The sequence below is a fragment of the Papio anubis genome, chromosome 1, assembly GCF_008728515.1.
Source record: "Papio anubis isolate 15944 chromosome 1, Panubis1.0, whole genome shotgun sequence".
Lineage (NCBI taxonomy): Eukaryota > Metazoa > Chordata > Mammalia > Primates > Cercopithecidae > Papio > Papio anubis.
Genome location: NC_044976.1, coordinates 125857541 through 125878676, shown reverse-complemented (window position 1 = coordinate 125878676; position 21136 = coordinate 125857541). Strand labels below are relative to the sequence as shown.

The following is a 21136-nucleotide window of genomic DNA, read 5'->3' as shown; positions in this document are numbered from 1 at the left end:
AGAAGCAGGAGATGTGAGGAGGAGGTGACATTGGGGTGTAGGGGTGGCCTGAGGAGCCACCTCTGGCTAACCCTGGCAGCACAAGCGGAAGGAGGAAACGAAACCCAGGCGGGTTTTGGAGGGCTAGCATGACTGGGCTCCGTGACTGGGCTCTTGTGTGCCAGTGGCTCTCCCCTCTCTTCGCCTGGCCCACGCCCTCCTTGCCCCCTGGCACAGTGCCCCCAGGTGGCTCTATTCTTAGCTGTCCGGGTGTGAAGTAAATCCTTGGGCAGTGATAACAGCCCAGAGTCAACAGGGTTGAGATAAGCGGAGGCTGGGTCAGATCCAGGTGCTGGCACCAGGCCCAGCCCCCTCCCTGACCCCGGCTGCCCCACCAGCCTGCTGCCCCTGGGGTGGGCTCCACAACACCCTGGGAATGGGGAAGTGGTTCTGGTTCCCTGATCCCTTTGGGCCCAGGCACATTGCCTGTCCCCTCAACCGCATTCCCCCAGGGCCTAGTGCTGCAGGGCAGGCCCGGATGCCCTGGTTGGGGCCTGCTGCCAGCAGCCAGAGAGCTATGTCTCCTGGCAGCTGTGGTGGGCTCAGGTGGGGTCAGGACACGTGTGGCAGGAGGCTTAGAGCGCCTAGCCTGGGGCCTTCCTCCCTCAGGCACCAGATCCATTGGTTGCCCCTGCCCAGAACCACAGCCTAGCACCCTGCCCCCTCCCGCCCACCACACCCAGCACAGAAACTAACAGGAATGATTGTGCTCAGGGAAAGCAGAGATGTGCCCGGCATCACAGTTTATTATTTATAAACCATGACAATAACAGCTGTTGCTCAGCACAGGCCTAGCAGAGCCCACTGCAGGAGGACGGCAGTGGGCACCAGAGGCCTTGCCTGGCCGAACCCAATGGGAACACCCAGACTCAGCTGGGTCCCCAAGGGAGACTTGGCACATTGGCGTGGGTGCGGGATAGGTAAAAGCATGCAAGAGGGAGAAGAGGGACGTAAGGGGCATGCAGCTGCAGGGGGTCGGGACCCAGATAAATAAAGCAGGATGACAGGGTCCCCTTCCCGTCACCAGGAGTGCCTGGACAGCTTCCAGCCCCAAAGCCTGCCTGTCCCAAGGCTGTAGTTCAGCATCAACAGGGCAGGGAGCTTGGCAGGGCAAGGGCAGAGCTGGAGATCATGCCCAGTGTTTCAGGTGCCCGGCCCAATCAGCCTGGGGAGCACAGGACAGGGATGGAGAAGGGGCTCTCTCCATAGCTTGGGTAACATGCCAAAGGCAGGTCATAGGGCAGACTCAGTGGGGGTGGGGGCCTGGCTAACAGGCAATGGAGAGAACGGGGGCCATCCAGAGAGGTGGGCAGAAGAGAGCCCCTGGGTCAAGAGAAAACCGTGAGAAGACACAGACACGGGAGAAGGGGCAGGGCCACATGGTAGGAGAGTTTGGGGGAGAAGCTTCCAGGGGGTAACAACCCGGCGCCAAGAGGTTTGGGGGCCAGGGCCCAGGAGGACCCCAGGTCTGCATGAGGGACCTGGAAGGCTCAGTCCAGCTTGGCGAAGCCCCCAATGGTGACTTTCCTCTCAGGCTTAGTGCCCACTGGTTCCTGGAGCTGTACTGCGCCACCCCCAATGAAGCAAAAGGCAGGGCACACAGGCCCTGAGCAGTCCAGGGGGCACTCCAAGAGCCCACGGAAGGACACAGCATCCAGGAAGGAAACCCGGCCCCGCTCGTAGTCCAGGCAGATGCCCAGGCGAGGCGGCAGGGGCACTGTGCAGCCCGCTGCGGGGCCGTCCCTCCCCGTCAGCCCTGCGTTTGAGCTTGCCCCCGACCCCAGCAGGATCTTCCCCATGCCAATGGTTAGGAAAGCAAAGGGCGGCGACGCCTCCACTGTGGCATCCTCGGCACCGCTGTCGTGCCCGCTGTCCGGGTCGTACCTGCAGAAGCGGGTGTTGGGGATGAGATTGTTGAGGGATGGAGTGACAGATGAGGTACCAGAGGGAGACGCTGGAAGGATGGAATGTTGAGGAGCAAGAGGTAGAAGGGATGGATTTTGGGTGTTGAGAAGAAAACGCTGAAGAGGCAGGTTGGAGTATAGGGTCAGGGGTTTGGGTTTGGTGGAAAGAGAGCACTGAGAGGAAAGCACATTGACAAGAGGGGCTGGGAGGACGGGAAAGACATAGCATTGGTATAGCACGTGGAAAGGCGTCGAGAAAAATGGTGTTGGGGAAATCATGCTGGAGAGATGGTTCTGAGGATGAGAGGACGTTGGAAGAATCCGAAATTAGTGACTAAGAAGAGAAAGGATGTTGGGAAGGTGGATGTCGGGAGAGAGATGAGGGTGGATTGGTGTCACAAATGAACGGTGTTAGAGGGATGCGGGGTTGGGGACAATGGGGTCTAGGAGGGGATTTGTGTTGGGGAGAAAGCATTTTGAAGAAATAAGGTGTTGGGGGACAGAGTGCTGGGGAGAAGGCTTAGGATGAAAAGCATTAGTGGGAGAGTTTTAAATAGGGATTGGGGAGAGGAGGGTTATGGAGGTGAGATGTTTAAGGGAAGATTTTTTTTTTTTTTTGGAAGGAGTTTTGCTCTTGTCACGCAGGCTGGATGGAGTGCAATGACACAATCTTGGCTCACCGCAACCTCCACCTCCTGGGTTCAAGTGATTCTCCTGCCTCAGCCTCGCGAGTAGCTGGGGTTACAGGCATGTGCCACCACACTCAGCTCATTTTTTTGTATTTTTAGTAGAGATAGGGTTTCTCCATGTTGGTCAAGCTGGTCTTGAACTCTCGACCTCCAGTGATTTGCCTGCCTCGGCCTCCCAAAGTGCTGGGTTTATAGGCGTGAGCCACTGTGCCCAGCTAAGGGAAGAATTTTAAGATATGGGTGAAGGAGGTCTTGGAGAGCAAAGGTTTTATGGAGAAGGGATGTTGGAAATGGAGTGTTAGGAAGAAAGGATACAGATGCTTGGAGAGATGGTGTATTGGTCCAGAGTGGCAGATGGTTGGAAGGAAGCAGAGATGGCTCCCTCTTCTATCATCCCTTTCCCTGACCACACACCGCGCTCTGAAAATCAGTCCTCAAAAGCCCTTTTGCTGAGCCCATGCCTCTCCTGGCCACAGGCCTCCCAGCCTGGCTTCCATGCTCCTACTACTTCTTCCTAATCCCCTCCCATCCCACCCTAGCAAGTCTGTGCTCCGCTTGCCACCCCTTCCGTGCCCCTCACTTCCACCAGGACCCCCATACTCCATCCCTTCCAGAGGGGTCTGACCTGGGGCTGATCACATCGGGGGCACCCTGGAAACTTTCTTGAAGCTTGCTCTCCAGCCCGACGCCCACCTTGACCAAGTAGGAGGCTGGGTCTACGGCGCAGGCCCAGTAGCTGCGGCCCTGGGTCACAGCCACGTCGCCCAGGACCACATCCACACTCAGGTGGCAGCCGGTCAGCAGCCGGTCAGCAGCCAGCAGCAGGGGCAGCCCTGGAACACTCCGTACTGCTCGCTGGTCCTTGCTGATGGCCAGCCGCTCTCGGCTTGCACCCCAGCGGCCGTCGAGGAAGAAGTGCAGGACTGGAAGGAGGGAGAGGGTTGAGATGGAGGAACAACTTCAGGGACAAACACTGGCACTGGGGGCTGTGAGACTGCAGAACAGGGAACGCATTGCAAGGGAGTTCAGTCACCAGGAACAGGCAGGGGGTTCAAGAGAACAGGACATGGGAAACCGGAAAGGGAGGCATGAGGAAAAAAGAAGGGGGCATTCCAAATGGGCATGGAAACCCAGAGAGTTTCTGTGATGACAGTGGGCACAGAAGCCAGTGCTCTGGACCTGGCTGACTCATGGGGTTTCCTCCAACCCCTTACTTGTGGCCAGCCCCATGGACAGTTCCCACTATTCTGTTCTACCTGGTGACATTCCCATCACCATCAATCTATGCCTTCCAGCCCATACTCTGGGTTCACACCTGGCCCTTATACCCAGTCCCTACTTGGGTGGCAAGGCTTCCCTCTCATGCCCACACCCTGGAGTTCAAACTATTTTCTAGTCACTTTAGTAACATTCTTGAGCCCTAACCATGAGCCAGACACTGTACTCAGACTCCCATGCATCGTCTCACACCAGCTGAATTCTTGTAACCCTATGAGGTAAGCATTATCATTTTTTAAAAATAATTTTTTTTTGACACGGAGTCTCACACTGTTCCCCAGGCTGGAGTGCAGTGGCACAATCTCGGCTCACTGCAACCTCCGCCTTCCAGCTTCAAGCGATTCTCCTGCCTCAGCCTCCCAAGTAGCTGGGATTACAGGCACCTGCCACCACGCCCAGCTAATTATTTTTATTTTTAGTAGAGACGGGGTTTCACTATGTTGGCCAGGCTGGTCTTGAACGCCTGACCTCGTGATCCACCCGCCTCGGCCTCCCAAAGTGCTTGGATTACAGGCGTAAGGCACCGTGCCCGGCCAAAAATAAATTTTTTTAACGTATTTTATTGATTTATTGATTGAGACAGAGTTTCACTCTTGTTGCCCAGGCTGGAGTGCAATGGCGCGATCTCGGCTCACCACAACCTCTGCCTCCCAGGTTCAAGTGATTCTCCTGCCTCAGCCTCCCAAGTAGCTGGGATCACAGGCGTGTGCCACCACACCTGGCTACTTTTATATTTTTAGTAGGTTTCTCCATGTTGGTCAGGTTGGTCTCAAACTCCCAACCTCAGGTGATTCACCTGCCTTGGCCTCCCAAAGTGCCAGGATTACAGGTGTGAGCTACCTCGCCTGGCCTTTATTTATTTATTTATTTTTTCCGAGACGGCGGAGTCTTCCTCTGTCGTCCAGGCTGGAGTGCAGTGGCGCAATCTCAGCTCACTGCAACCTCCGCCTCCCGGGTTCAAGCGATTCTCTTGCCTAAGCCTCCCGAGTAGCTGGGATTGTAGACATGCACCACCACGCCTGGCTAATTTTTGTATTCCTAGTAGAGACGGGGTTTCACCATGTTGGCCAGGCTGGCCTCGAACTCTTGACCTTGTGATCTGCCCGCCTCGGCCTCCCAATGTGCTGGGATTCCAAGTGTGAGCTACCTTGCCTGGCCTATTTATTTTTTTAGAGATCAGGTCTTGCTATGTTGGCCAGGTTGGTCTTGAACTCCTGGCCTCAAGCAATCCTCCCTCCTTGGCTTCCCAAAGTGCTTGGATTACAGGTATGAGCCACTGCACCTGGCTAGTATTATCATTATCCCTACAGAAAAGGACTCTGAAGTTCAGAGAGGGTGCAAAACTTGCCAGAAGCCACTCACACAGTTGGCAAGAGGTAGAGCTGGGATTTGAACCCAAGCAGTCTAGCTCCAAAGTTAGTGGGTGTGAGACCTACTATGTTATATGGCCTCTCTAGCGACCACCCAAACCAACCGTCAGGGCCTGGGCCCTGGCATACCCCATGCCCTTTGCACGACCACCTGTGCCTGCTCACTCACCAGGTGCTGGGGGTGTGTGCAAGTGCACATCTTCACTGTACTCGCCGTAGCCGGCCTTGTTGCAGCCGCGGACGCGCAACACATACACAGAGCCCGTGTCGGGGTTCTCGAGCAGGGCACTGGTGCCCCTCACCTCCTCCCGCCGCTGCCAGCGGGTGGGGCCCGGCTGGGCAGGCACATCCGTGCGCCGGAACTCAACGGTATAGTGCCAGGCAGGTGGTGAGTGGGGTGGCAGCCGCCAGCACAGGAAGATCTGATCATAGGCAAAGGTGCGCTGGGTGTCAATGACGGGGGCCTCAGGCACTGTTGGAAGAGACAGCGGGGGTCAGTCAGGGCCTGGCCACTGGCCTGGCATGGAGGACAGGGACAGGCAGGAAAAGGGAAAGCAGCGGGAGCCGGGGGGGTGAGTGTGGGTGAGAGGGAGCTGGGGAAGGGCTCATCTCGGGACTGGGCACAGGAGAGGCAGGGCAGGGCCCAAAAGAGAACGAGGCTGGAAAGTGCTGGGCTGAGGGTGAGGACACCTGTGTGCTAGTCCTGGGCTGCTGCTACCTCACTCTGGCCTGGAATAAGTCACTTCCCCTTTCTGGGCCTCAGTTTCCTCCCCTGTCAAATAAGGGTATCAGATCAGGTAAGTTCTGGGGGCCCTTGCACCTCAGACATTGTATGAGTTAAGAAGAGCCCCAGGGAGGGGCAGGCAAAGGCCACTGGAGCCCACAGGCAAGAGGGTACCGAGCAGGAAGAAAGAGGACCAGGCTCAGAAGAGAGATGCAGGAGGCAGCGAGGTGGAAAGTGGGGACAACAGAGGGACAGCAAAAGCTGAGGGCAGGGGTTGGAGGTCAAGGGAAAGGAAGTGCAAGGCCAGAGGGCAAGGGTCACAAGGACAAAAGGTCAGAAGGGCCAGGATTACGCAAGCGCCTGAAGAAGGCAGAAGAGAGACAGGGCATTGGTCCAGTGGGAGGACCACGAGGTCGGGGCAAGGCAGGAAAGAGAAGGAAGCAATGAGTGGTTGGCTGAGATGTGTGGGAGCAGCGGGGTGGGAAGGGGGCCCGGCGGCGGGCAGGGCCCCCGGGGCAGGGCCGCTGACTTGCCTGGGGTGCTCCGGAGCAGAGTCCGCGGTGGCCACAGCCTACAAACAAAGAGAGGGAGAAGCAGCGCTGAGCGCGGTAGGACGGTGTGGCAGGGTGGGCTGGGTGGGAGGAATGGCTGGCCAGGCCGGGCAGGAGGCCGGGGAGGTCCCCGGTGGGCACTGCCCCCCGGGCCCGCTGCTGGGGAGGAAGGGAAGAAGGCTCTGGTTGGGCATGGGGCCTGGCCATCTCCTTACCTCGCAGGAAGTTAAGCTCTGTCAGCAGCTTCATCTCACGTCCCACGTCGAGTTGGCAATGGCGGAAGGAGGAGCTGGCAGCTGGCCGGAACGTCTGGAGGGCTTCAGTAGCTCGGGCAATCCTGGGATGGGGGCAAGAAAAGGTCAGGCACTGCCATCTGGGCAGCCACCCTTCCCCTCAATTCTCTTGCCTGCCCCTAGAGCCTTGGGAACTGCTTTGGGAGCTGGTATCAGTTTGGCCTCATGAAAATCCTCAGAACCCCAGTTCTCCACCTGGAAGTACTGTAGACATTGTCCTAGATGTTGGTCACACCCATGATGTCCCTGCCCCCCTAGGATCCCATGCCCCTGAGTACCTGTTGTGCAGCTGCTTGGCGGCTTGCACAAAGCAAGGCTGGTCTGTTTCCTTAAGTACTTCCTGGGCATAGCCCACCAGACCTGAGCCATCCAGCAGGCTCCGGTGCTCCTGAATCTGGGCGCTGAGACGGGCCAGCCGCTCCTGCTGGCATTCTTCAATGGCCTGAAGCAGTGATGCCCGCTTCTCCTCCAGCACAGCCCCCAGCCCCCGCACCAGCTGTGACACCTCCTCCTTGGCCTGCTGACCACTCACCTGCCCAGGGAGCAACACCCAAAGGATGCATGACTTACTATCTTCTTTTTGGAGGCAGCACTTGTGCTGGCCTCTTTGGACACCACAGCATGGCTAAGGTTACAAGGGATCTGGGGAAATCCTGCTCACCCATTCCTACAGGGCCTGGGCTCATGGTTGCAAAGGGACCTCTAGATGGACTCAACTCCAGGTCATTTGTGCCAACCTTCCTGGATCCCCACATCATAATCCCTGCCCCTTAGTGACTCATCCAAATGAACAAGACCATGGCTACCCTAATGTCCACTTTGACTGCACTAATTAATGTCCACTGGCATCTATGCCATCCTTAGTTGTCCATCCCCATGTCAGCCAGCTCAATCAACCTGGCAGAAGGTATCAGTCATCACCTCACTCTAGTACTGGGGATGTGTGCCATCTTCGGTAGGCACTTGAGCCTGAGAGCATCTGAGCTATGCATAGGGTTTTTTGAGCGACGTGTGTGGGGTTTTTCGAGCTCTCTCCTGAGCTATAGCCACCCTGCTCCCCCTGCAGCCCAGGTACAGCCTGGCCTGGGGCACTGGTGTTCCTGCAAACCTGGTTTAACCAGAACCTGGACACCTCACGGGCTTCCTGAGCTAGCAACGAGGTGATTGGGTCATGACCACCCACACCCCCTTCCTGCCCCTACTCCCAGGCAGGGCCCAGGGCCCACCTCTGTGCCCTCCCTCACCTCGGTGTGCCTCACGGCCTCCTCCAGCTCACAGATCTGGGTCTGTACCGTGTCCTGGTTTCCCAGGATGTATGTCAGGCTCTTTGTCAGCTTGTCCTGAGGGGGAAGAAAGAGGTGGGCATCATGCCCAGCTCTGCAGAAGCCAGCAGTTGGGAGGAGGTGCAAGAGGGTAAGAGTGTGAGTTAGCACTAGGGTTGGATAAGGGGGGTCCTTACCTTGAGGGCCTGGTAGGCACTGAGCACTGGTGTGATCTTGTGCCCGCTGTGGGTGCGCCGCACCCGGCAGAGTTGACATACCAGTCGTTGGCATGTCTTGCAGTAGTGGGTCACCTCTTCCTTGTGGTCTGGGCACATAAGACCCTAGGGACACAAAGAACAATGTGATGGTCAGACAATGGTGTGGGTAAGGGTACTATGCTACCACTACAGCAGTTTGGTGCCCTCCCTCCACTGGCAAGATGGGAGTGGAGACACCCGCTGGTGATGCTCCACAGTGCCACCTGGTGGTACATACTGGCATCAAAGAGAGCCTTTCCTGCAGTTTCCGGGCGGTGCCCATTTCACCAGCATTGCACCTCCTTTCATCTCTCTCATTGGGATATGTGGTAATAACAGTAATAATGATGCCAATTAATCTTAGCCTGATAGTTAATAATTAACCTTGTCCATCTTGTTTACTGCTGTATCTCCAACACCTAGAATAGCCCCGTGCACATAGGTGCTCATTAAATATTTGTTCAGTGAGTGAATGCACACAGACCTTTTCAGTGTGCAGATAGTGAACAAACATTATCTCACACCCTCCTCTCAGCAACCCTTTAGGTATGGACATTGCAGGGCAGATACTACAATCCCCCTGTAGTAAATGAGATGGAGGCCCGAAGTTGTTGAATGATTTGTCCAGTGACTTTGTTACAGATAACAGAGGTAAGTGCTTAGCATTGAAAAACCCTTCCCACTTCCTTTTGGAAACCCACAATGCCAGGCACCCCCACCCACCTGCAGCAGCATGTCCCTCCCTCCCCAGGGCTTGGAAGGGCTGGCTCACCTTGGGGCGGAAGGAGAGGGTGGGCAGGGTGGGCTCATGCTGGGCCTTCTGGGTGCCCCAGGGGTGGAAGAGCTTGAAGCACTCATTGCAGAAGGTGGCGCGGCACTCTGTGCAGCCCTTGGTGGCCTCTAGTGGTGGGGGCTTGCACAACTGGCACAGGATGGCGCCTCCCACACTCACACTCTGGCGGTACCGCTCCACCACACGTTCCAGGGTCAGGTTCCGGAAAAGCCCTGCCAGACCCCGCTCCCCAAGCTCCACATCACCTTGGCATGCTGGACACGGGAACATGATCACCTGGGGGTGCAAAGCACCTCGCTTCCTCCCAGGGTATGTCCCAAAGCCTGTGGGTGAACCAGGGAGGTAGAGGACGTGAGAGTTACAGCTGGCTGGATGTGGGGAAGCCTGTTCAATTAAATTAGATTTTCATTGTGCCAGAGCTCAGCTCTCATTAGAGCCTGCGTAAGCAGTATCTCCACCCCCTAGAAAGACAGACAGATGCCCCTGACCAGTGATGGACTTCTTCCATCTTCCTGATGAATAGCTCAGCGTTCCCATCCCCACCCTACAGGCCCCAGTCCCACCTGACTTAAGCAGTCGGTCCAGGCGGTCTGGCTTGGGGAGAGTTCTGCGGGAGAGGCGGGGGCTGCGGGTGGAAGGGGTGGAGGCAGGAGAGGTGGGCTCAGAGCTGGGGTCCCCACCATGTCCTATGTAGCCCTGCTGGCCCAAGACCTCCCGGGCACAGGCCTGGCACACGTTGTGGGTACAGGGCAGCACCAGTGGCTGCTTGTACATCTCTTGACACACTGGGCACAGCAGTTCCTTCTCCATGTTCTTCATGCTGGTCTGTGGAGGGACCAGGAGACTAGGTCAGCGCTTGGACACCTAGGCATACCTCAGCAGCCCCTTGGCTGCCCTTGGATACCCTAGGGGTCTGAGGAAGGAGCAAGACAAGCTATCTGTAGCTTTTCCCCAGCACCTGCCTTGGGCTGGTTCATAGACCTTCCCAGACCTCTGTCCCTTGCTTCTTTCCCCGCGGCAGAGCTAAAGGCCCAGAGGAGGGACGGTTGAAGCTTGTGCCTGCTCCAGCCTCAAGCCCAATCCCCATTTCTCCAGCTGCAGCAGCCCCAGCTGGCAGCCCCCTCACCTGCCTCCATCCCCCATCTGTGGGCAGCTTGCCCCTGGCATTTTTCTCAAGGACACCGCCCATTCTGCAGCTCCATGCAGACCCCCACTCCCTTCTCTAACAGCACCCCCATGCCGTGATTCCCGATAGTCAGGCGAAGCTGGCACTCCATCCTGCTCGCTCCATACGTCCTCCTGCCGCGGCTCCGGCCTGCGGCCACTCCAGCCTCCATTCCCCATCCTTCACTTCCCCATCGTTCTCCTCCAATCCCTCTTACCAACCCATTCCCCTTCGCCCCCATCAGGCCCTCCCGCCCTCTCCTGCAGCGCAACCCGGCCAGCGGCACCCCCTTCTCCGAGCTAGTGGGAGAATCAAGAGCCCCGCCTACTCGCCCCCTCCCCACCGGAAGTCCCCTCCCCCTCTTGGTGGCGAGAGTGGGGGTCCTCAGGCTATGCCCCACCCCCACACCTCACCTTGGTCCCTCTCTTCGCAGCCATCCCGGTCAGGGGCGCAGCTGACACAAAGGAGGGAGGGACAAGGAGGGGGGGAGGAAATGGTGGGGGGGAACACGGTTGGCACCGCCCCTGGGAGAGCCGGGCAAGGGTTGCCATGACAACCGCAGGCTCGGAAGCAGCCCTGAGTGGGGGTGCGTGGGGTGGGGTCTTGGGGAGGGGTCCAAATTGGGAACTGCACTGTGGGGCGGCTCCTACATCATCCCCCACCTGTCCTCAGTTTTCTTGGAAAATATCCAAGCTCACACTTCCCCTCCTCATAACAGCGCCTTTCCCCTGGAGCCCCAGCCCCGGTGCACTGCTGGAGGCCACCCCAGCCCACCCGCTGCGTCTGGGCTGCTCCTAGCTCCTCCTCACGCCCCAGCACACCGACGCCTTCAAGGCACTCACCTCCGGGCTGCTCCCGGGATTACCCTCTCATACCTGCATCCCGACCCTCCCAGCCGTTTCTGCCATCGCTAGTCCCCTGTCTACATCCCAGCATCTTCCTGGATCCCCACCTGTTCCAGGTCCCAGCTTGCCACAGAACCCTATACGCCCCCTCCCCTTCCCTCGACCCCACCTTAACTCACACTGATGCGGACCAGTGCGTCCATGATGGAAGTGAAGGTCTGCATATCCTCACCCTCTGCCATGGCCCTACCGTGCCCGCCCGCCCCTGGGTGCCCGATCCCGGCTGCGGCTGCGAACCCTGGGCTTAATGCAGGAGCCCAGTGGGGGTGTGAGGAGGGCTGGGGGGTGAGGTGTCACTGCGCATGCTCCAGGGACCAGCCTCGAACAGCGCCCGTCGGGGTAGGGGGTGGGAAATAGTTCTCCCCACGTGGTTCTCGAAAGCCGGTCGGGGGGTTGGGGAATATGGAAAGGTATTTGAGGGGGGAGCCATTTCTTATATTCTCGTTTTTCATTGGCTCCTAATTTTACTCATATAAAGCGGGGGATTAGTTTCGGAGGAAAATGGATTCCTGATTGAGAGCACTAAATTTTGGGTTGAGAGATGTTGAGGCAATGGTCATGGGGCAGGGAGGTTTGAGGAACGTGCACTAGAGATGACAGAAATGGCAAAGAAGACAGAGATGGGATAGATGCCACAGGCACGGGCCCAATGACTTAAAGAGATAAGTGCAGCTTGTACAGAGTGGCAGCAGACGCACCAGGTATGAGGAAAGCCTGGGGACCAGGGCGGTGGCCGAGGATGCCCCCCTCGACGCATTATTTCCTCCCTGTCGCAAGAGGGCGCTGCGTCCAGGCACTGAGAGGACGAAAGAGGAGAACGCGGGGAGCAGCAAGTCCGCGTTAAGCGCTAACGCATGCGCATAGCTAACCGCACCCGCCTCAGCTTCCCTTTCTTGGCCAGAGGCGCCGGTTGGACTCACGGGAGGGGCATGATGGGTAACGGGACTGGTGGGGTCCCCAGGAAGTGCTAGAGGGGGTCGGGGTTTGGGTGGAAAAGCTTTCCTTGTCCTCTCCTGGCAGAGCTGACGTGTCCTGGGTTCCACCGGGAGCGGGCATTTCCACTGGACGGGAGGGTTCGGGGTGTCAGGGGCTGGGGAATACCTAGGGGTTGCCGCGCGGTGTGGGGAGTTGGGGCATGTGGCTGCAGTCCCGGGAGTTCTTGGAGGGGTCGGCCCACCGAGCTTCTGGACCGGCCGATCTGCCAGTAGCTTGCCGGAGGGAGGGCGGAGCCTGACTCTCCGTCCCTTCTCCCATCCCCTCTAGTGGTAGGTACAGGCACCTCGCTGGCGCTTTCCTCCCTCCTGTCCCTGCTGCTCTTCGCTGGGATGCAGATGTACAGCCGTCAGCTGGCCTCCACCGAGTGGCTCACCATCCAGGGCGGCCTGCTTGGCTCGGGTCTCTTCGTGTTCTCGCTCACTGTATCCTCCCTGCGGTTGGAGGGGGCGGGCCACGTAGGCATGTGCCCTTCCCCTTCCCCACACAGCTCTGCCCCAGTTGCACGCCCTACTCCTTAACTCCCTCAACCAGGCCTTCAATAATCTGGAGAATCTTGTCTTTGGCAAAGGATTCCAAGCAAAGATCTTCCCTGAGAGTAAGTGAATATTGGAGCTTGAGTGTTTGAACTTTCTCCTCTTTAACCTCCTGAAACATGATATTGAATTTCCAGATACTTAGGTGTTAAAGGTTGTTAAGGAGAAATATATTTACTAAAGCTGTCTGAAAACAGATGACACTTTTCGATTCTGCATCTTGTATAGCTCTTGGAGTTGGAGCTGGAAGAGAAAGCCTTTGAAAGCAAGAAACTTTGGTACCTTCTGGCCAGCTCCCAGGGAAGGTTTGAGGGGAATAGGCAAATTTCGGCTGATGTTTTGCATCTACTCGCTGGGAGGTGGTCCTTGGTCCCACCAGAAGAAGCAGCAGGACCAAATTCACTGTGGAGTTCTGATGTGAAATTGACTCAGTATTAGAGAATTCTACTTATTCGAGGAGATTGTGAAGAGCCTAAATACTAGAGGCACCAAATTTCCATGGCAGCAGGAATCCTGACCAAATCAGAATAACTGTTAGATTATTTCCTGTTTGGAATAATTCTTGTTCAATTGCTCATGTAATCAAGAATTGATTCAGTTATTTGGCCGGGCGCGGTGGCTCAAGCCTGTAATCCCAGCACTTTGGGAGGCCAAGACAGGCGGATCACGAGGTCAGGAGATCGAGACCATCCTGGCTAACACAGTGAAACCCCGTCTCTACTAAAAAAATACAAAAAAACTAGCGGGGCGAGGTGGCAGGCGCCTGTAGTCTCAGCTACTCGAGAGGCTGAGGCAGGAGAATGGCGTGAACCGGGGAGGCGGAGCTTGCAGTGAGCCGAGATCCCGCCACTGCAGTCCAGCCTGGGCGACAGAGCAAGGCTCCGTCTCAAAAAAAAAAAAAAAAAAAAAAAAGAATTGATTCAGTTATTTATGGAGAAGTAAGTTTATAAAGCAAATTAAGCATCACGACCAGATTACTTAAGGAATGCCACGTGCTCATAAATTCACAGCAGATGCAATCTCATGTAAAACCTTCATCTGGCAAAACAAAGATCTATCACAGTTGCCCTTAATCTTTTCTTTTTTTTGAGACAAGGTTTTACTCTGTCACCCAGGCTGGAGTGCAGTGATGTGATCATGGCTCACTGCAGTCTTGACCTGGACTCAAGCAATCTTCCCACCTCAGTCTTACCTCTTACCAGTAGCTGGGACTACCAGTGAGTGCCACCATACCCAGCTACTGTTTTAAGTTTTTGTAGAGATGGGTTTCACCATATTGCCCAGGCTGGTCTTGAACTCCTGGGCTCAAGTGATCCTCCTGTTTCAGCCTCCCAGAGTGCTGGAATTACAGGTGTGAGCCACTGGGCCTGGCTGCCCTCATTTCTTTGCCCCACTCTAGGACTTGTTTTCTCCGCATAGCCCTTTCGCAGGCTTCAGAGTTCCTTCCATCCAGTAGCCCTGGGACTTCTCTCTGTTAGATTTTGTTTCTTTCCATATGTATTATCTTCACTTGCTTCTTTTTTTTTTTTTTATTTTTTTTTGAGATGGAGTCTCGCTCTGTCACCTATGCTAGAGTACAGTGGTGTGAACTCAGCTCACTGCAGCCTTTGCCTCCTGGGTTCAAGCGATTCTCCCGCCTCAGCCTGCCGAGTAGCTGGGATTACAGGCATGCGCCACCATACCTGGCTAATTTTTGTATTTTTGATAGAGACAGGGTTTCACCATGTTGGTCAGACTGGTCTTGAACTCCTGACAACAGGTGATCCACCCACCTCGGCCTCCCAAAGTGCTGGGATTACAGGTGTGAGCCACCGTGCCCGGCTTTTCAGTTGCTTCTGAAAGAAACCGTTGGCTGGGTGGGATGACACGTGCCTGTAATCCTAGCACTTTGGGAGGTGGAGGCTGGTAGAAGTGCTTGGGCCCAGGAATTCAAGACCAGCCTGGGCAACAGAGAGAGACCCTGTCTCTACAAAAAGTACAAAAATTAGCTGGGCATGGTGGTGTGCACCTATAGTCCCAGGTACTTGGGAAGCTGAGGTGGGAGGATCGCTTGAGCCCAGGAGGTCAAGGCTGCAGTGAGCTGAAACTGCACCACTGCACTCCAACCTGGGCGAGAGAGTGAGATTCTGCCTCAAAAATTTAAAAAAAAAAAAAAAAAGAAAAAGATGCCATTGTGGTGGGGCAAAGCTCTTGGCACACTTCGCGTTCTCTGCCCTCTCCACTTGGGCAGGTGCAGCCCTGTGTGTCCTTGCTTTTGTCCTCTCATCTTCTCTCCCATCATATTCCAGGTAACCTAAAATCATTTCCTGCCCCCATGAACAAGTGAATCCAAGCACTCTGCCCTCCAACCTGTGTCCAGGGAGCAAGGCCCTCAACTTCCACCACCGGTCACCCAGCTTAATGAATTGATTCTCATTGTCTGGCTTCTGTTGGAAAGGGCTTAACTGGGTTCCCCAAATGGGAACACATCTTGCCCTTCAGACTCTGTTGTCCATCACCTTTCCTTTTCCCTTTTATGGGAGGAAAGCCAGGATAGGGAAGTTACATGAGATTTGGGGCAGAGCTGATTAAAAAAAAAAAGCATACATCTACATCCATGTTTTTTTTTTTTTCTTTGAGACAGGGTCTTACTCTGTTGCTCAGGCTGGAGTGCAGTGGTGCAATCATAGCTCACTGCAGCTTTGAACTTCCTGGCTCAAGGGTTCCTCCCACCTCAGCCTCCTGAGTAGCTGGGACTACAGGCATGTGTACCAGTGTACTACCATGCCTGGCTAATTTTTTTTTAATTCAATTTTTTTTTTTTTTTTTTTTTTTTAAGAGATGGGTCTCACTTTGTTGTTCAGGCTGGTCTCAAACTCCTGGCTCAAGTGATCTGCCCACCTCAGCCTCCCAAAGTGTTGGGATTCTAGGTGTGAGTCACCGCACTCAACCTCCTACCTCCATGTTCTGGGTATCATTAAGGTCATCTGAATCCTCCTGCTGTTGTCATGCATACCCTTCTAAGCAGGTTCCCCAGGATTGCGAGAGCCCCGGATTTCTCCTGGACTCCATGTGCGGATGCGTAATATTTCCATTCTGACCGTTGCCCTCCTTGTTTCTTCTTGCCTCCCTAGTTCTCCTGTGCCTCCTGTTGGCTCTCTTTGCATCTGGTCTCATCCACCGAGTCTGTGTCACCACCTGGTATGTTCCTGAGAGCTGGGTAAGGGGTGTAGCATTCTGTTCTTTGGCACTGGATCCTACTCTGATGGTGCCAGACTTTTTCCTTCCACAGCTACCTCTCCCTCTGTTCTCCCTCTTTTGTCCTTCCCCATTTTCCTAAACTTGAACTTGGATTCTTTTCCTGATGCTAGTATCTTCCCTAGAAGGCACCGGGCTGGCAGCATGCCCACTGGTGCCATGACCTTTCTGTCTTCACCATATAGCTTCATCTTCTCCATGGTTGGTCTGTACTACATCAACAAGATCTCCTCCACCCTGTACCAGGCAGCAGCTCCAGTCCTCACACCAGCCAAGGTCACAGGCAAGAGCAAGAAGAGAAATTGACCCTGAATGTTCAATAAAGTAGATTCTTTGTAGCTCTGTGAGTTGTGATATGTTGTGGACCTCATCTACCAGTGCCCAGCTTAGGTGTACAGAATGTTGAGACATTTGGGCACCTTCTGTTTTCAGACCTTGGGAATGGTGAGGCTTTCCTTACTCCCACATTCATTTTTACCAATTATTTGTTGAATACCGTCAGTGCTGCTGGAATGGCATACACTTGTGTGAGTCTCATCATGGAAGAAAAGTGCATGAATGTTCTGCAGTTGTGATCTTTGGGGAAAGGGATAAAGGCTGCAATGCAGGAAGGCCGGCCCGTCAGTACCAGAAGGGATCTTGGAGCAAAAAAGCAAAGGAAGGAAAGGTCCTGTACACCTATACTGTTTCATGGGATTCCACGTGGTATCTTTGCCACTCCAGCTCCCTGCCTTGAGCAAATGAGCCCCCTGCTGCAAGTGCATAGATGGGACTTCTCTCCTGATGCTGTCCCTGGGACCTATCTGTTCTACTCCAGAAAGAACATATGCCTGTGTTTAGAAAGACTCCCCAGGTGGTCAGCTGCTCCTTGCCTGTTTGTTCTGGTGCCTTCATTTTTTTCTCCGTCTTGTAGCCAAGACACTGGGAACTTCCTAAGTTGTAGCGAAGTATATAAAACAATAGGAGCAAGGACATCAACTTCCGAGCCAACCTTGATACAAATGCAGGTGGCTACTTGCACCCTGCCCTGTCTGTGCTCTGTCATGAGGAACAACTCTGTGCAGAGTGCCTGTCCTAGGTGCCCTCCCTTGTGCTGAATGGTGTGGGTTTTAAGGTACACACCTTGTCTTGGTCAGTTTTGTCTTTTCCAGAGCCTGATAATGGACAATAAAGACAGTGGGTTGGGCCAGCCGCGGTGGCTCAAGCCAGAAATCCCAGCACTTTGGGAGGCCGAGGTGGGTGGATCACTTGAGGTCAGGAGTTTGAGACTAACCTGGCCAACATGGGGAACCCCATCTCTACGAAAAATACAAAAATTAGCCGAGTGTGGTGTTGTGTGCCTGTAGTCCCAGCTACTTGGGAGGCTGAGGCACCATCTGCGCTTGAACCCAGGAGGTAGAGGTTGCAGTGGGTGGAGATTGTGCCACTGCACTGCAGCCTGAATGTGAGACTCTGTCTCAAAAAAAAAAAAAAAAAAAAAGGTGGGTTGGTTGAATGAAATAACCTGTCCTGACAAACAAAATCCTGTCCATAGGTGCCTGAGTTAGGGAATAAGACACAGTGAAGGTGAAGAAGTGAGTAGATGAGTTTTGGTCAAGGATTAGAGGCCACCCCAACCCACTCCCATCTTTGGTCAGAACCCTAGATACTTGCCCTTCTGTAACCTGGCCAAGGAGGAAGTGCTAGGCAGTTTATCCAAGACGCCTGCAGGGGGCGCTATGGATTCACATCTCCCTCCTGGAGGCTAGCGGCACCCTCCCAGACAAGCTAACCCTGAGGGCCGGGAGTGGCATTAGTTGCTGCTGGGTCTGTCAGTGTGGAAGCCAGCCTTCTTGGAAGACTCAAAAGACTGGTCCATTTGGGAAGACTGAATCCTGAATTAAGCCTCTTCTCCCCCTAGGCTGGGATTGGAGGCGGAAAGTTCAGTGGAGACCAGAGAGAGCCTCCCTGAGAGGATGGCCACTCTAAACTCTGACTCACCGTATTGATGGTTGGGGAGGGCAGTGGGTTGTGATATATGAGACCCTGTGGGAGAGGACGAGGTTGTCCAAGTTGGTCTCTGGGCTTAAGGGGAGGCTGGGTTGGTTCTAAGTCTCACTGTCAAACCTCGACTTTGCCCTAACCCAAAGTGGGAGCACTGGGCAGAGGGTCAGGTCCCAGAGCAGGTGAGCACAGACACAGCCTAGGGAGGGGAGTGGGGAAGAGGGTGGCGCGGGGTGGGTGGGGAGTCTAGGGATCCGGCCAGCAGAGGGCACCATGCCTTCCACAACGAGAGCTGGCTTGGGTGGGGACCAGCAGGGAGTATCATCTCTATGGCTAGTAGAGAGTGGGGAAGAGTCGGAGAGCAGGTGCCAGGGCAGTGCCAAGGGATCTGAGCATCTGCTGCCACCCACTGCATAGGCACCAGGGGCAGCATGTGGTCCAGGAATAATGACGCCTTCCTCAAGGAATGAGTGCATTTACAAGGCAGGTTGGCGCCAACGTCGCAGCTCTGCACCCTGCCTGGTTGCAGGCTGGCTGCACCTGACCTGCCAATTAACCCTGGCAGGGGTATCACAGCCACCTAATCACCATAATTAAGTAAGGGGGTGTGAGGGCTCCATGGCTGCCAGAGCCCTGAGGGTGAGAAGGGCAAAGGTGCTAACCTCTTGGCCCCTGGACTCCTGGGGCTCAGTTCCACCCCAGAGGAGGCAGTAGGCCTGAGGGAGAGAGAGGCGTCCCCGCCCCTGGGGGACAGAGGGAAGCCAGATGTTTCCTCCTGCTCCCTCACACGTGGCCCTGACACCCGCTGGCGCCCACAGCCAGCTCCGGAAATAGGAGTAAATAATGCAGGGGATGGGGCTGCGGGGAGTGTGGAGGACAGTGGGAGGGCACTGGCTCTGTGGGTTCCTGGGGGCAGAAGTGATGCCTCCAGAGAAAAGGGAGGGCAGTGGGAATGTGAGACCAAGGGCAAGGAGGCTGAGTCCCTGAGGACTGGCACTTAGGCGGGTCAGGGCGTGGGGGGGGGGGGGGGGGGCCCCGGGGAGGGGGGGGGGGGGGGGGGGCGCCCAGGGCAGGCAGGGAGGGGGAGTCTGCGCCAGGCCTTGGCTCCAGCCCTTTCCGGCCCTTATTGTCCTTGGTGAGAACAGGACGCTGTCCCGTTCCCACTGCCGGGCTCCCCCAGCTCTGCTCCCCAGGGGCTCGGGAAGGATGTTGGGAAACAAGAGAGAGCCAGAGACCCGTAGAGACAGAGATGCTGAGAGACACAGAGACAGATACAAAGGCGAAAGGTTCAGTCAAAAGCGGTCATTGAAGCTTATTGTGAGCCCAGTGGGGCCTGAGCGCTGTGGGAACCTGGAAAGAATGGGAAGCCTGGAGGCCCTGCCCTCGGGGACCTCCGGGCTGGCCTGCCCTGTGCGTACTCCTCCTTGACTTAGGCTTACTAGGATCTGCCTCCCAAGCAAACAATGGTGGGACTCTCACATAGGCACAGTTGGGGCGCTTAATAGCTCTGCTTTAGGTACCTTTCTTTGCTTTTCTCCCAGCAGACTGGAGGTTCCTCAGGGGGTAGTGCCGGGATCAGGATCAGGTTCCCAACTCCACCCCCGCACCTCCCACCCCCAGGGCTGAAAGCCAGCTGGCCACACAGAGGTTGCTCTGTAAATGCTATTTGGTTGAGTTCCTGCAGAGGCAGAGAGAGAAGCCCCCCCAGTTGGCCCTATGGTTAGGCATCCCATCACCTTGGGTGAAGGGTCAGGTGGAGGAGGCCTGACCACTGGCAAAAGGCAGAGTTCAGAGCTTTTGGCAGGGTTTGAAGAGCCAGCTATTCCCACCCCAGCCTCTGCAGGGGGCCAGGGGCAGGGTGGGAAATGACCCACAGATCTCAGCAACTGCTCCCTTGGAGACAGGACTTCTGAAAGATGGAGAGAAGTCTAGGTCCCTACTGTCTGTGGAGGCTTCAGATGCACTTGGAAATGAAAAACAGGCACGTTTACATTTGATAAATTAACTTTTTCTTTTTTTTTCAGACCGTCTTTCCCAGGCTGGTCTTGAACTCCTGGCCCCAAGAAATCCTCCTGTCTAGGCCCCGCAAAGTGCTGGGATTATAGGTGGGTGCCACTGCACCCAGCCAGATTAACACTTTTTCACACAAAATTGCAATACAATTATGCTATCCACGAGACCCCTTTTTTATTTTTTGAGACAGAGTTTTGCTTTTGTTGCCCAGGCTGGAGTGCAATGGTGCGATCTCGGCTCACCGCAACCTCCATTCACCTCCTGGGTTCAAGTGATTCTCCTGCCTCAGTCTCCTGAGTAACTGGGATTATAGGCATGCACCACCACACCCAGCTAATTTTGTTGTATTTTTAGGAGAGACGGGGTTTCACCATGTTGACCAGGCTGGTCTCAAACTCCTGACCTCAGGTGATCAGCCGGTCTTGGCCTGCCATAGTGCTGGGATTACAGGCATGAGCCACCGCACCTGGCTATCCAGAAGATCATTACAGAATTTATAGAACATTTTCCTTTACAGGGAACTGCAGGTCCTATTTTATAATTTAAAGTCTTGTGACAGGAACTTAAACAAATTTACAAGAAAAAAACAACCCCATTAAAAAATGGGCAAAGGGGCTGGGCTTGGGGTCTCACGCTTGCAATCCCAGCACTTTGGGAGGCTGAGGTGGGCGGATCATGAGGTCAGGAGTTTGAGACCAACCTGACCAACATGGTGAAACCCTGTCTCTACTGAAAATACAGAAATTAGCCAGGCATGGTGGTGAGTGCCTATAATTCCAGCTACTCAGGAGGCCAAGGCAGGAGAATCGCTTGAACGTGAGAGGTGGAGGTAGCAGTGAGCCGAGATTGCGCCACTGCACTCCAGCCTGGGCGACAGAGCCAGACTCTGTCTCAAAAAAAAAAAAAAAAAAAAAAAAAAAGAAAGCCTCCAAAAGTGGGCAAAAGACATAAACAGACACTTCTCAAAAGAAAACATACATGTGACCAAAAAACATATGAAAAAAACCTCAACATCACTGATCATTAGAAAAATACAAATCAAAACCACAGGGACACCATCTCATGCCACTCAGAATGGCTATTAAAAAGTCAAAAAACGGCCGGGCGCGGTGGCTCAAGCCTGTAATCCCAGCACTTTGGGAGG

At 55.1% G+C, this 21136-nt stretch overlaps 3 protein-coding genes and 1 long non-coding RNA gene across 6 annotated transcripts in view; 3 read left to right on the top strand and 1 right to left on the bottom strand.

The window, feature by feature from the left end:
* Positions 1–21136, top strand: part of GBA (glucosylceramidase beta) — a 55736-nt gene that overhangs the window by 31064 nt on the left and 3536 nt on the right. The window lies entirely within an intron of this gene.
* On the bottom strand, positions 750–11587 carry LOC101010171 (tripartite motif-containing protein 46). Of its 3 annotated transcripts, none has more exons than XM_021924572.2 (10): positions 10739–11329; positions 9724–9985; positions 9140–9483; positions 8308–8451; positions 8093–8188; positions 7127–7380; positions 6771–6892; positions 5450–5752; positions 3258–3555; positions 750–1923 (listed from the first exon to the last, which is right to left on the bottom strand). In XM_021924572.2, exons 1-10 carry the CDS (start codon positions 10874–10876, stop codon positions 1530–1532), a joined length of 2355 nt encoding a protein of 784 aa, XP_021780264.1. In that variant the 5' UTR covers positions 10877–11329; the 3' UTR covers positions 750–1529. The 3 variants fall into 3 exon arrangements, 2 of the variants coding, with proteins under 2 accessions (XP_021780264.1, XP_031509343.1); XM_031653483.1 differs by lacking the exon at positions 10739–11329 and adding an exon at positions 11350–11587 and having other exon boundaries at positions 1530–1923; XR_002516515.2 differs by lacking the exon at positions 750–1923 and adding an exon at positions 2799–2837 and having other exon boundaries at positions 2948–3555; positions 10739–11330.
* Positions 6805–9719, top strand: LOC116269772. Its single transcript, XR_004177561.1, has 3 exons — positions 6805–6913; positions 8903–9018; positions 9353–9719. It is a non-coding gene; the product is annotated as an uncharacterized LOC116269772 (long non-coding RNA).
* Positions 12030–16334, top strand: LOC116269771 (keratinocyte-associated protein 2). The gene is made up of 5 exons (XM_031653587.1): positions 12030–12166; positions 12494–12648; positions 12758–12821; positions 15873–15939; positions 16182–16334. The coding sequence occupies exons 1-5, from the start codon at positions 12085–12087 to the stop codon at positions 16300–16302; spliced, it is 489 nt and encodes a 162-aa protein (XP_031509447.1). The 5' UTR covers positions 12030–12084; the 3' UTR covers positions 16303–16334.

Coding starts and splice junctions, on each gene's coding strand:
- LOC101010171 (XM_021924572.2), bottom strand. CDS start 10,876: ATGGCAACCCTTGCCCGGCTCTCCCAGGGGCGGTGCCAACCGTGTTCC. Junction 9,484..9,723: donor GGACCGACTGCTTAAGTCAG/GTGGGACTGGGG, acceptor GTTCACCCACAG/GCTTTGGGACATACCCTGGG. Junction 8,452..9,139: donor CCCTCTCCTTCCGCCCCAAG/GTGAGCCAGCCC, acceptor TTGTGTCCCTAG/GGTCTTATGTGCCCAGACCA.
- LOC116269771 (XM_031653587.1), top strand. CDS start 12,085: ATGCGCATAGCTAACCGCACCCGCCTCAGCTTCCCTTTCTTGGCCAGA. Junction 12,649..12,757: donor TCTTCGTGTTCTCGCTCACT/GTATCCTCCCTG, acceptor TCCCTCAACCAG/GCCTTCAATAATCTGGAGAA. Junction 12,822..15,872: donor AGCAAAGATCTTCCCTGAGA/GTAAGTGAATAT, acceptor TTGCCTCCCTAG/TTCTCCTGTGCCTCCTGTTG.